The following is a 15,177-nucleotide window of genomic DNA, read 5'->3' on the forward strand; positions in this document are numbered from 1 at the left end:
ATGGGATACACAATTGGATAAGCACGAAGATGGAGACAGAGAAACATTTTGAAATTTGTCATTGTTTGCCGCCTAAATGTTCATTCAACCAACAGTGTCTCTTACATTAATCTGCAAAGCATTTCACATCGAAATTATGCGAAATGGGGGGGTGGGATTAACCAGAGAAAGGTGATGATGACTCCAAGAAAATTCTTCCCCATGAATTATTGCTTGTCGTAAAAGTAAATATGAAGGTGTTAACACAAGTTGGGAAGATTATTTTTTTTCCCTTTTTTTGTACCCCAAAAGCCCTGCCACACAGTGCGATGACTGTGTCCGTGACGCATGGCCAGACTACCACGACAACCACTCATCCTCATCCCACAACTGCTGCCATGGCCAGACCCACGAGTCCAGGAAATTCCAGTGGTTCAGAGACGGATCAAGTCTCTGGAACTGCCCTCCGAAGACTCTACTTCAAGAGTGGACGTCATGCAAGAGCCAGAGGACCCGCTGTACCTAAGGTGAGCATTTATTTTAATTCCAATCAATCATTCCAAAATAGACCATGGACTTATCGACTACGTCTTGCAATTCTAAAAAAATTAAATTAAGAAAATCATCATAAAAATGTCTCAGAAGTATTTGGGAAGCTTCTTCTGAAAAATTTTTTGAGACACAACAAAAAAAGTTGAAATTAATGGTCCAATTTTGTGAAATGGAAAAGAAAGCTGATTCCCTATCTAATAATAGAAGTTATACTTGGTGGGGCGAAAATTCCCTACATAAAAACACTTCCTGATTGAATTCTCAAGGTAGGGTGAATCATATTGATATTATGCAATTTCTTCTGCACGCGATTCCTCATCATTTCTCTTTAGCGTGTCCGTGATTCACATTCAAATGAATTTGTATTGCCGCATAGAGAAAGAGCATAAACCACGGGAATTATATGAAATTCTGCCTTCAATGTTAAGTAAATAAATGGGGTGTTTTTCCTCCAACCAAAGAATCCATAAGGAAGTGGGGGCTTATAGAAGGATCGTGTGCCGGTGACGTGATTGTTGATACAGGCCATAAGTGTTGGTGGGATATTCTTCTCTGCCGATAAGTGTCTGGTTGGGGAGTATGTAAGCACACTTCCCGGGCCACGGTGTAGTCTGTTTGATGATCTCGAGGAGAAGAAATTTTCGAGCCAAAATGCAAATATTTACACCACATTGCTTTTTCAGTAGGGGGAGGGGGGGTTTGGGTCTTTGGACGCCCTCGCAATCTCGAAGCACTTTTCCTGAACCAATGTAACCCATATCATGGCGAAATATCGAAGGTTTTCTCTGGCGAACATAAATCCCATAAATCACTGTATAGCTCCTTATGGCTTTTACAGATTTCTCCTTCTCCAATCACCTTCGATCTTGTGTGAATTGGCGGGAAATGTATGTTTGCTTTTCTCTGGTTTAATTACATTTGCCACGTGCTTTTTGGTTGCAGGTCGTCGTCATGGGTTCATCAACAACATCAAATTCTGAGGCAACAATCAACACATCAACCGAGAGTGCATCCACTCTCATGACAAATGTTACTGCTACTGATACCGAAACATGCGATTCACTCGATTTAGGTAAGTTTATCGGAATTCATTCTGATTGATGGCACTCTTGATTAATTATCAAGCATTCTGTTAAAATGATTGCATGTTAAATGTTTGATCATTTGTTGAAGTGTAATTGATGGATTCATTGAGAATTTATTCCTATTTTATCCCCAGAAATTTCCCTCCAATTTGGACATTTAGCTCAAATTGGATCTTAATTATTTTGATTGCTCCTGTTAAATTATCTAATTTCATTTTAAAAAAAAACATACATTTTTTGCTAAAGTATTTTATTAATACTTTAGCAAGTAAGACAACTCCATCCCTGTATAAGAAAAAATAATAATGGATGTTCCGAAGTCCCCTTGCAGGAAGGCCTAAGTTCCTCTATGGAATGTTGTGCCACCATTATTATTAATATATATCTTCGCGATCTTTATTATTTAATCTTGAATATCTGGAACCCAAACGAATTGTCTTATAAAGCACTAAAAAATAGTTGAGGCTTTTATTTTGTATATTCCTTTGCTTGTATAAAAAGAAGTTAAGTTAATTAATTTTTCCAAATGTATTTTTAATTTTTTTTTTAGATTCATAAATAATATGCTGTTATAGTGTGCCAAATTTCGGCATAGTTGCATATAAGCACCGAAGTCCCAAGTTTGAAATGCAATAATTTTAATTCATATTGATATTTTTTCTTACTTTCTTTTCGGGAGGGTTGTGTGGAACCTTGAAAACTAGTTTATCATCTTTGTTTTCTTTAAATCACATCCAAAAATATTTAAAAATTAATAAAAATATGGGCATTGCTTTGGGTAGTATTCCGGCCACTTTTAGTGAAATTCCGTCCACCTGTTTTTCTGGCCACGTGTTGTAACGCAACGGATAGAAAATTTCAAAACGTCAAACGGAACGAGTTTAATATTTAGTTTAATACGTTTATATGACCCACAAGCCCTATGATCTTCCGTTTAATTTGTCCTGAAGACCTGAAGAGTAGCATCTCAAATTAATGCGCAGATTCCCGTAGCAATTTGCCCTTCCTGAACTCTTCCAAGGCCTATTCCACATCATCTTTTTCATAGACGCGATGGTTTTTCTCTCTGGACATTGTAGAACTCAGAAATTGAAAAAAAATCACAAAATTAATAAGAAATTTAGGAAAGCAAAAGATGTTGCCGGAATAGGCAACACTACCTCACCGGAGAGATGCTCACAAAGTATATACTTTTTTACGCGAAATTCAGGATCCAGCTGGGAAATTTTAACCGAAATTTAATGATTGATTCACTATTAACATAAACAGAAACAATCTTTAATTAAAACTAATTAATTTTCATGAAAAACACCGAAAGAAAATATTTTGCACTTCACCACAAATCAGAAGATTGCTACAGTAGACTCTCGCTAATTCGGCTCTATTAAGATCGGGCTACGTTTACAATTCGGGCGGCAGTTTAATTCGAAAAAGTTTTTTGTCATTTTTCAAGTTTGATTATGATTATCAAATGATGCAAATATGCTCAAATTTGTCATGATTTGTCTTAGCTTTGATGTGATTTTGCATTATTAAGAGGTTTTCATTAAATTTAAAATAGCAATGAGCATAAAAACTCAATATGAGTATGCAGATGAACAAAAAATCGTTGAATTTCAAACAATTTGCTGCCCGAATTTCTCTCTAATTCGGTTGACATTTCGGTCCCAAATGCCAGAATTTGGGAGAGTCTCCTGTAGAAACACAATCGATCTGTCACATTTTTTGTAAGACTCTTTTCACACTGAATTTTTACAATGTAATTTAAATTCAAATTATACCTAAAATTTAACGGTCTTTATGAATGAATGTGAATGAATAAATATTTAAAACCAAAATGAATTCATTGACTATTCGAAGATTACATACACAATTTTAATTAATTTATTTGCATGGCCGAAATTACACTCAAAGTGGCCGAAATTAGAAGCTGGCCGAAATTTGCACACTTCCCCTATATAAGCATAAATATCAGTTTTTTTTTCGTTTGTTTGTTAGATCGTATCATCTAATGATAACGCTGCTATATTCATAAGTGGTGAATTCAATAAAGGAAGCGCCCAATAGTTCTGTATTCAAAAAGGTACCAAAATTTTTAAATTGGAGCTTCTGTATTCAGGCAATAGCATGACCTAGGTCAAATTATATATGTGTTCTGAAACGGTTTTAGAATCAACTACAACATATACTAAAATTTCAGTTCTTCTTGTTCTTCTATTTTATGTTAGGCTGTCGGACTCACTCGGGTCCATACAGCCACAAAAATATCTGTTCAATCGGTTGAGTTTTAGGTTTTGACAGTTATTCAAAATATGGCAGACAGAAACGTCAAATCAAACTGGCGAACACGCCATCTTGTAAATCTTGAGCATTTTATAAGTTCTCATATAACTTTTATTTAATTATTTTTCTAATAACGTTTCAGAAAGGCCATCATATGACAATACACGATATAAATCATGAGTTGAAAATTGTAAAACAAATATTTTAATGAAAAAGAAAGTTAGAAAAGTGAAATGGATTATTCTAGTCAGATTAATTTAATTTGATTAAGAATAGTTTTAGACAATCTACTACTTGAAGTAAATTGCCAAAAATGCTCAGTATTTGCTACGCCGAATAAGTCCTTTTTAGGGTATAGGGAGGGTATACTAATAAAAGTAAGTGCCCTGCCCTGAAACATAGAAGCACTGCAATAATTTTATTTTCAGGAGATACTTCTGGATTGATGGAACCTTTGCTGAGTTCTTTGGATGAAGCACCTACAACAGCGATAAACATCCCGACGCCACCATTGACAAATGGCTGTCCCCAGGCGGAAATAGACAAGGAGTCCCAGAAAGCTGATGAGGCAGCGCCAGAGGTCGGTAATAGAATTACATCCCCAGCTCCGGATCCTCCTTTGTTGCTCAATTACGAAGAGGTACGTTAGCAATTAAATTAGGCGAGCACGATGGACTAATTGCGGTCCAGCATCACCATATGTGGGTGTCCTACTGAATTCAATTAGTCCATATTCTCGTGAGGAAAAATTTTCATCCCTCAGCGCACGTGTTGAGATGTGGGTGCTCATCAATTGGAACCCAATATAGAATTTTACCATGTGACGAGGGATGATATTTCCCAGATTAGCACTTTTCATCTTGCACGGCCTCTCTAGAGATTGATTAGTGAATTATCGCATAAATCATCGAAGAATCACTTTTCATTGTTAATTTAGTCCAGATATTACTCAAAGGATGGATTGGGATAAATTCACAAAATCATAATATTCATTAAATTAACCCTGAAGTTTGGGATAAGCAATAATGTGCATTATTATATGCAATAGGATCCTTCGAATCAACCCAAAACAGCTCCAGTTACATCTCAAAGTCGCTTCCCTTTTGATCGTCCACCATCTCCGAGGAGTGTAAGAACGTTGGAAAAAAATCAACCTTTGTTTACGTTTGAGGAAGGGTCAGAACGTCGAGAAAGTCGCCATAAAGATCAGAATGAGGATGAAAAGAAGTGTGAGAAGCCAGTTAATGGTAGAGTGGCGCTCAAAGACAAGTATATCTTAAGTAAGAGGATGAGTGCTAAGAAGCGCTTTGGCCAAACAGATTCCACAATGTTCCCCTTTGATCGGGAAGCTCTCGACTACGAGCGCATTCAGAGGGAGTGCTTTGCGCTAGAGGAGGAAACTAAGTTTCCTTTTGATTCAGATACTGGCTTGGGATACGATTCCCCGGACAGTCCTATGAGGGAATCCATCAAGAGGTCCGATATTGAATTGAAGGATCGAAGAATGTACGAAGGACCACAGGATGTCTTCCAGCAGTACACATTGCTGGCACAACAAGAAAGTATGATGCAATATGTTGAGTCTACGCCTAAACCATCCAGAAGATCCACTAAGAGAGTCAATAAGGTGAGTTGAAAAGAATAATGAAGATGAACGATGGAAGATGGGGAATTTTACATTTTCAGGGAAATTATACGGGAAAGTATGATGCTTTTTCTCCCAAAAATGACCACTCGGGGATGTCCAAGTTCGATCAGATTACTACGAAATTTGACCAAATGGCCCCCAAGGGTGACTCGAGCCCTTCGGGCGGAGCTCATGGCACTTCCACACCTCTGCCCGATCTCCGAGTTGACTTCTTCGCAGAGGAACCGTCGTCGGCTCGCGGTGATGACGCTAACTTGGAAGAGTGCCAGAAGATCATGCAGCGTGGCGATGCTATAAATGTCACGAGCAATCCACTCGACGCCGCAGTCTGTACTCAACCACGAGCTACGATCGTTGTACAGCAAGTACGTGTTTCTATTCTTTGATCACACGTTTATTTTAAATTCGGATTTTGTGATTGCATGAATGAGGCAATTGATTGAAGAATAAATCACACAGAATTGCATCAAGTGACGACATGACAAATCCCATTATCATTCTTATTGTGGAACTATTTGAGATTCTTCTCATTACACTCCTTATGTGAAATAGAGAGTGAAAGTGTTGAAGCTCTAAAAGAGAAGACTTTTTGAGAAAAGATCAAGTGCACAAATCAATGACGTCGCGTGAGAGTAAATTAATGAAAATGAATAAATTGTGCTGGAAGTTGATGAATCGTGCTAAAGAGAACATTAAGGTATAACTTTTATTTTTATGATCTAATAGCAATGATCTTCAGGGAATGATGCCGAAGATCATCTGAAGATCATGGCATCATCTCAAAAATATCATAAATAGTGATTATTCAGTCACGCATCCTAAAATTTCCTCATGATTCAGTGTGTGATGTGATTAAGTTTTTCAACTTCTCAACAATTTTTTTTTTGTGATCTTAAGCAATAGAGAATACTGAGAAAAAATATTGCAGGCTTTAGCCCCTTCTCACGCAGAGTGTGATTCAGGATTTTTCATTTACAATGTCACAATTTTCCTATCATTTTTTAGACAAGTGTGTGACAAAATAGAGTTTGTGACGCAGGAAGTGATTCATTTATTTAATTGCTGAATATAGAAAACGATTAAAAAAACCAAGGAGTGTGGCCTTTGAGACAGATCTTCAAGATGATCAGATAATTAAAATTTATGAGGGTTACATAAAAAATAAATTAAATGCTCATAAACTTTTGATAAAAAGTTTGGTTGAAAAAAATATAAAAGACAAGTAAAATGGAAAAAATATTTCACATTTTCGATAAGGAGTAGATATTTTTCCAGGAATAGATAATTTAGTGCGAAAATGTCTTCAGAATTTCGTAGAAAACATTACAAGTCTCTATAATCTGATATTACATTTATATTTAAAATTTCTTTATAAATTTAGAAACTATAGAATAGAGATATTGGCCTCAATTTTGAGACCAAGATCAAGAAAATTAGAAGTTTGGTATTCTGAAATCAAAAAATCAAGATCAAGATGTCAAATCTGTCAAATGTCTTGAAATCTTGGAATCCAAGACACAAACCGTGTGGATTTCAAGATTTCCAATTTTGAAATCAATATTTCAAGATTTCAAAACGTCAAATTTCTTGTTTTCTTGAAATAATTTCAAGAACCTCTCATAGGTACTGTGAATTATCAAGATAGTGAAGTTAAGTAAAATTTTGTGTGAGGATACTTCTGCTGCAAAATTGATTAACAATAGAAAATTTATTCTTCATTTGGCTAAAGCACAAGCTATCTCCTACAAACAGCAGCAAGAGGATAGATAGATTATTATAAATTTTAAAATTTTTCACAAAATTTTAATTTTTCGTGTGTCCTGTTTTAGGATTTTTTAATGACTTTACACTAGGATACTCAACGATTTTCACGTCTACCTTTTCACTTCAAGGTGTTAAGCACACTTAATATTTTTGCCAAATCAAATGACAGATTTATAATCAATTCTGATAAGCTCTATTCATTATTAGAATCTTGGTGTCTAGCAATCAGGAGAATTCCGTCACTGAGTTTCTCGAATGCACTTAGGTAACGTTCTTCTCTCTGATTTTTTCTGCGTCCCTTTGCCTTTTCATTTCCATATTAAGTCTTCAGATTCTCCGAAAGAATGTCCATGGAAGTTTTTTCACAGATTCGTGAGAAGATTTCTGGTGGGGAATCATCAGAATGCATGGAAATCGAAGTATTTACTGTAGAATCTCCAGAAAGAATTTCAACTCCATTCTCATTGACAGTTTCTGGAAGATTTTGTGCATCTTCTGGTATTCCTTTAGCACTGAGATCATCATCTCCAATAACACTCTTTATACCATGAAGAGAGATTGCTCTACTCTCCAAATTGTTCAATGAGTACTTAGTACTGCTGGGTTGCTTTGGTACTCGTCATCCATCTGCATTTTATGGCGGATTTGGTACATCCATGCCTGGAAATTCTTTTTCCAATCGTTTACAGATTTCTGAGACAGACCTACTTTATTGAACAAATTTCCAAGTTCTGTCCATTTAGTCTCGAAGTCAGAAGCACTAGGCTCTATTGCCGATTTCTGGTTAGTGCAAAAATCCACATAAATGGTCCTCTGTCTTAAATTTACTTTGGGGCCACGTATTTTCTTTCTGGGATCTCCGGTTGAACTTGGAATGAATTCTGACATTTGGGGTTAGGGCTCTTTAGGACCAATCTTTTTTTCAATATTCCATCTTTCTACCTTTTCCCTTCTCACCACGACTTTCCATCACTGACTATTAGTTAACTTTCACTTGAGAAAACCCTCAAAATAATCAATTTTGTTGCTTTCTCTGAATATATAATTGTCAGGATCACTGAAACAAATAAATGTTTTGAGACCGATGACGTTTCGTTAAGTGTGGATGATCTTGATTTCTTGATTCTTAGCAGAGACACATTATTTTCTACAATCACAGCGTGCCAGAATATCAAATCTTGATTTTAGTAATTTTTGACAGCTTGAAATTTTGATCTTGATCTTGGTTTCAGATTTGAGGCCATGAAGGAAATATTGATTGAATATCAATTCCTTATCGTGATTAATTTATATTTAAACAAAACTTGATAAAAAAAACATAAGTAGGTATTCAATTGAGCCTCTCAATTGCCAAATTGATTCAACTTTTCTATTAAAACCAGGTTTAACATCTCACAAAAGCGGAAGCTTCGTGTAACATTTTCACGATCACAAATTTCAATTAGAAATGGAACATCAAGTTGAATTTAATTGTCTTATTTTTCGCAATTACTGAAACAGTTGGACGTTTTGAGAGAGGAATTTAAAGTATCGGTTGTAAACATTTAGTGTGTAAAATTGTGAAAACCTCATTGAAGGCGTGAATGGTAATATTTTGCATGAGAGTCAAGGCTTTTATCCAAACCGCAGAAAAAAAGCTCTTGTATTGCGTCTATATTTTGCGAGATGAAAAAAAATACATTCGAGATATTTAGAAACATTTGGTTTTCTTCGTGAGAACATCTTTTTCACATACAAAACCAATTTCTCCGTGCGTCTAATTTTAATTTTTTTGCAAGAGAAGCAAGAAAAAAAAACATCGGTGTATCGTTTTTGAGAATGAGAATGAAATTGAAACATTAGGCTATAAATATCCGTGTCGATACAATAAAAATTTATTACTATTCTCTCACCAGGCATCGCTGAGCTTGGATAATTCGGTGGAAACTTTCTTACTGAAGCACGAGACAGATTTTATTAGTGTGGAGCAGGGTAAGGAGTCACGACAGAAGAAGAAGCAACAGCGTGAAGAAAATATGAGACAACTACTTGATGTCACAAACACCCTCACCTCCGAAGAGATTAGGGACTTTGAAATGAGGTAAGCTTTAACCATTTTTCATCTTCTTAGCTGGGATTACAAGAAAATTGGGAAATCGCGTGAGAACTTTCAATCAGAAATTGATCACGTGAGGATGTTGAGCAAATTGCATTTTACACTAGCTCCCAAGACAGAGACAGAGACGTAGTAATTTAGGAGATAGTAATTTAGAGAATTTATATCGATTTTATAATTTAATCGTAAAAAAAAATACATTTTTTGACTTGCCCTAATGCGATTTTCCCTCACCTCACACGATAATATTTGAAAATTTTCTTTTTAGGCGTATTTAAGTAAACGGTAATGTTTTCCTCTTTTTGTATTTCACTAAAACTTCTTTCAGCGGAACCTATTGTACGATTTATGTAAAATTAATTAGGAAACCTTCATTTGAAATTTGTTTACAAATAAAGCGGAAAAACAGGAAAAGTATTAATTAATTTAAATGAAATGAATTTCAGGTCAGTCTAAAATATGTGGCGCAATCATTTTTAATGGTTTACCAAGTCTCTGTATTCCAATTATGCCATGAACACACTAAGATTTGTTTTGTAAACATGTTTGTCATAAGTGCGACTGTCCTTTAAAAAGACCCTAGGATTAAAAACAAAAATTTCTCATGCAAATAAAGCTCAATATATCAAATATGAGCAAGTAAAGTCAAATTTGGTCAATAGGGGAGACTGGGGCAAATTTGTCAAATCGAACTTTTTAAAATTCGATATCTTCCAAGAAAAAAGAGACCGAGGTTTCAAATTTTTACCATAGATTGTCTTTAGAAACCTCCAAGATTTTAATGAATTGAGCAAGGACTAGGGTAAGTGTGCCAAATTCCGGCCAGCTTGCAATTTCGGCCACATTTTTTGTTCTTTGAATATCTATAAATTTTTAGTTTTTGCATACTCTATAGAATATTCAATGCAAAAAATAACAAAAAACGTTGCTTCAACGAGCAAGATGATCTGAAAAAGATATTGAAAGAATTCCGGGAGGACACGAAACTATGAGAATGAAAGTGGCCGAAATAGGGCACCAATGTTATGTCTACATTTTTATTCCCTTTAAAAATGATTAAGAATGAATTTAGAGAAAATAAAGACGATAAACTGTCTACAAGGTTCCAAGAAACACTCCTTATTAAAAAGTGACAAAGAAATTCAATTTGTATTAAAAATATTACATTTCAAACTTGAGTATTTGGCGGTTGTATACAACTATGCCAAAATTTGGCACACTTACCCTATATAGAATATAAAAAAAATATTAAAATTTTTAACTCTGTTTTTAAAATATTTGCACTTCAGGAGATATCAATTTTCATTGATTTATTTTCCAAAATTTATGCATAATATTATGTATATTTGCTGGATAAATTGGATCTCCTGAACACGAATCTGTTATCCGTTTGCAAATTTTCCAAACAGATTTTTCTCAAGAATTACATTTATTAAAAATGAGCATTCGGGGTAAAATTTGTCAATATGGACAAAAAAACGAAGGATGTCGATGTTCCACACGGCGAAAAGAAACATCTAGTTTACTGGTTCAGATGAGAGTGCAGACGGTTTTTGGCGAAGCGCAATTTCAAGAAAAGGACATTAAAGGATTTTTGGAAGATTTCCCCACATGATAGATGTGTTTTTAAGGTTAAATTTCTCTGGAATTCTATAAACACAAAGCGCACTCTCCTGTTACCTTTCTTCTTCTGTTTTGCTCGTTTTGCTATATGACATTTTATTCGGCAAAATTCGTTCAGTTTAACTCGCCCAATTCGCCTTGCTGACATTTCTACGCCAGCGTCAAATAATGCTTTTGGAAAATTACGAACAGCACATTTCTCGTATGGCGTCTACACATTAGTAGAATTTTTTTTAAAAAAATGCCTTTTTAAAGAAAATTTCCCCTATCCTTGTAGGCAGAAACGACAGAATTTTTTAAAAAAGGCATTTAAAAATAAAATTCTACTAGTGTGTAGACGCCATTTATAAAAAAAAATGGTCTGCATAAAGTTATAAAAGAATTAATTTCCCACCAAAATATCTCAATTGGATATTTTTTTCACTTACGAGAGCTTGTAACAAAGCGAAAGATAATGACAGAGAATTTCTACAGAATCATCTTTTGGAAAATGGCTTGAAAAGCGCATTTCCTTTCGAGATAGAGAAACGTGAACTTTGTCAAATGGTAGAATAAAAATTAAGTAAATTTCCCAAAAGAATATGCTCAATAGAAATCATTCAGATTCTCTGATAGCTTGTGAAAAAATAAAGTGTCTGTTTTGACAAATTTTGCCCCAGTCTCCCCTACTTAATTTATGAATCTCAAATCAAAGAAATTTTCATGAAATTTTTGAAAAAGTTGCAAAGTCATATTTTTACTTTACTACTCGAAATCCACAGAGAAAATAATATATATAATGGTGAGGGGGAGTGGAGCTCCTTTGAAGTGAGGCACTTTCGAAATTGGGCGGTCTTCTCCTATTTTTAAAAGAAACTGAACCTTATTATGATATAATTTAGCTCAGTAAATCAATAACGAAGCTATATTACATCATGATAAGGCTCAATTCCATTTTAAAATAGGAGAAAAAACCGAATTTCAAAGCAGCCCCACTTCTCCTACATCAATCTTTTCATAAAAAAATTAAAGAACTTTTCATAAATTCATTATTCCATTCCATTCCTTTTCTCTTAAACTTTTTACATATGTCTAGCCCAATCTTTCGCACTTCAATCTAAATTGAATTCATTTTGACACTCACAGGTAGAAAACTGCAAAAGAGCAGGATAGAACATAGAATATGTTTGAGAAAAAAAAGTAATGACAAACTAAATTTCATTAAACTTTCCTGATATAAAAGAAGTGGCGAAAAAATGTTGTTCTATGGCTTCTGCACACCTTTTAGATCAGGAAATTTTGATGAAATCAAAATTCACATCTTTTTTTCAAACTTTTTACATAATCCTACTCTTTCACACTCTTCTTCTTATTTTGAACTTCAGAACAAATCCAATTCAGTTTGATCGAATTTTGACTGCAAAAGAGTGAAAAACAGCAATAGACATTATGCAAAAAATTTGAGAATGAAAGGAACGCGAATTTTGATTTCATAAAATTTTCCTAATTTAAAAAAAAGACTACCTTTGTTTTATTGTCCATATACTAAGCAAATTTTTTCTAATAATAAAATTTCACTTTTTACTGGCGAAAATGTTTTTTCCGTCTAAAGAAACCATTCACTAAAAATGCGCAAGAATTTTCTAACTGACGCGATATACAAAAACTAATTTCAATTAATTTCCCCAAATTACATTTTCGTAGTTGGTTACCATTATTATAATTGAAAAATGTTGTTTTCCACTAGTTTTTTTTTTGTATTATTGTATTTTCTTGCTATTTAAATTTTCCATTCTGAAATGCGACATTTTTTTTCTGGAAATTGCGCAGCTGGAAATTATTTTTCTTTAAAATACGATATTAGTTTTAGCTGGATCGACAATTTAAGTGCCATACTCTGTACGTTTTCACACCATGTTGCTTTTGAACCATTGCCAAATGCAAAGATTTTCTTTTTTTTATTTTTTTGAAAACTTGTAAAAAGAAAATTACTAGAAAAAAGCCGATTCTTTTGACACGTTATTAATAAATTTTTAGTTGTGTGAAAACATGTAGAAAAAAATTATTAATGACATTTCGTAGAAACGTGTTTTTATATGCTTTTCTGTGTATTTTTTCTTCCTTGGACTTGTTCATAATATCTCAGGCTTAATATGAAAATGTAGAGCAATAATATTTTTCGCATTCACATCGCCAGTTCCAATGATAAAAGTTATTTGATTTGACGCAAGAAAACACACATCGTGTGATAAATGAGGGGGAGTACCGCGGAAAATCTCATCAGACTCACTGTCGTCGCGTGAAATTTAATATGAAGATGGGAAACACTTTTATCTCACTTTTCATAAAGCACACTCATCATGGGTTTTTCTAGGAAATTGCTCTGCACACCTCCTCATACTTTATTTTTAATGCAAAATTGGTTCATCAACGCACAATCGATCATATAAGATGATCCAATTTCTTTATTAGCTTCAAAGTGGATTAATAGGATGATCAGCTATACACTTGATCTTGAGCCCAATTGTACGTGACTTCAATTGAGCTTTGATTGAATTTTGACTTCCACTTGAGAAGGCGTCAAAGTCATGAGAAAATTTCAAGAATCTATAATATTGAGGGGAAAATTTCTAAATTATTTACACCATTCATTGCCAAAAATTTGCCAAGAAACAATTAAACCTCCAAATGTTTATTTCGTATTCAGAGAAGTTTTTTTTTCTTTTTTTCATTTGCATAGGTGAGGAATTTATGAGATTTGGAAATATGTTTTGCCAATAATAAACTTTGCCTAAGAATATCCATCTTGTTGTTATATTTGGCGGCGGTGAAATCTCTTCCGGTGGCAGAAATTAATTTCTAAAAGCGTGCTCAATTGTTTAATTTCTTGTATAAACAATTCCAATGATCACAAGACTCACTAATTCCTTTGGCTTGTGTTTTAAAATTAAATTGTATATAACTTTGAATAGGCTGCCAATTGGGTATATTTCCATAGAAAGGCACTAATTGACATTCTCAGTACAAGTCACGATTGTGGGATTTTCAGAGAGATTTATTGACTTGAAGTCAAGAACATTAATTTACTTTTCGACAACAATCCACAGTATCATAAATTTGGTGTGATTTCCCATTGTATTGCCCTGAATTATCCTCCAGTGGCTCCATTGAGGTCCTCTCACCTCACAATCATCTAGCAGAATCAGTAAATTACAATTGCCAAGAGAGGGTTATTTCACACAAATGATGTACATTGCATCTTTTATCTACTCTTTAATGGGGAAATAAAAAAAGTGGTATTGCATTGAAAATCTTTGAATTGATAAGTGTTTTTTTTTTACTTTTTATTATTAAGTAAACTCTACTTTGTTTAGAATTTTTATTTTTTGATAAAATTGTGAAAATTTAAAAAAAAATGAGAAATTCGTAACGTTTCCAATCTACATTTTTAAACTTTTCAATAGGTTGGAGATTTGGAAGAAGTAGTATGCAAAGAGCAATAATTTGTACTTAAAATCGTTTTACATGAAGGGTCTCTTTCGTAGTGTCTTTAAAGAGGAAATCTCCGTATTATGTTGAGCCATAGAGGTTTACCATTACTGGAATATGTTCCAGAATTCCGTAACAAGTATTTCATCCCCTCTCTATAATTTTATTTAAATTCAAATTATATTTGCATATTGGGGCCCGGTCCAAAATACCGAAAAGCCTAAGTCCTGAAAAACCATAATCACGAAAGCCAAAATCACGAAAGCCGAAATCATGAAAGCCAAAATCACGAAAGCCAAAATCCCGAAGACGACAATCCCAAAAAGCCAAAATTTCGAAAGTTAAAATCCTGAAAGCCAAACATTCCGAAAAGCTAAAATCCCCGAAAAGCCCAAAAGATGACTATCCCATAGATCTTTTTCCCTTGAAGGATAATGTCTTTCGGGATTTTGGCTTTCGTTATTTCGGGTTTCGGGATTTTGGTTTTCGGGATTTTGGCGTCCCAGGAATGCTAAAATCTCGAAAGCCAAAATCTAGAAAGCTACAATCCCGAAATCCAAAATCCCGAAAAGCCAAACTTCCGAAAGTTAAAATTTTGGAAGCCAAACATTCCGAAAAGCCAAAAAAGATGACTATCCCATAGACCTATACATCTCCCTTACAGGATTTCAACTTTCGTG

The 15,177-nt window shown here is 34.2% G+C and overlaps 1 protein-coding gene across 1 annotated transcript in view; it reads left to right on the forward strand.

Moving 5' to 3' along the window:
• Positions 1 to 15,177, forward strand: part of LOC129801467 (uncharacterized) — a 34,248-nt gene that overhangs the window by 3,828 nt on the left and 15,243 nt on the right. Inside the window, exons 2-7 of the mRNA XM_055846555.1 lie at positions 292 to 506; positions 1,474 to 1,603; positions 4,328 to 4,479; positions 4,948 to 5,526; positions 5,586 to 5,912; positions 9,207 to 9,391. Of these exons, the coding sequence (XP_055702530.1) occupies positions 309 to 506; positions 1,474 to 1,603; positions 4,328 to 4,479; positions 4,948 to 5,526; positions 5,586 to 5,912; positions 9,207 to 9,391 (1,571 nt within the window). The 5' untranslated portion in view covers positions 292 to 308. The remainder of the gene's footprint in view (positions 1 to 291; positions 507 to 1,473; positions 1,604 to 4,327; positions 4,480 to 4,947; positions 5,527 to 5,585; positions 5,913 to 9,206; positions 9,392 to 15,177) is intronic.

This window comes from Phlebotomus papatasi, chromosome 2 (genome assembly GCF_024763615.1).
Source record: "Phlebotomus papatasi isolate M1 chromosome 2, Ppap_2.1, whole genome shotgun sequence".
In the NCBI taxonomy this organism is placed as follows: Eukaryota; Metazoa; Arthropoda; class Insecta; order Diptera; family Psychodidae; genus Phlebotomus; species Phlebotomus papatasi.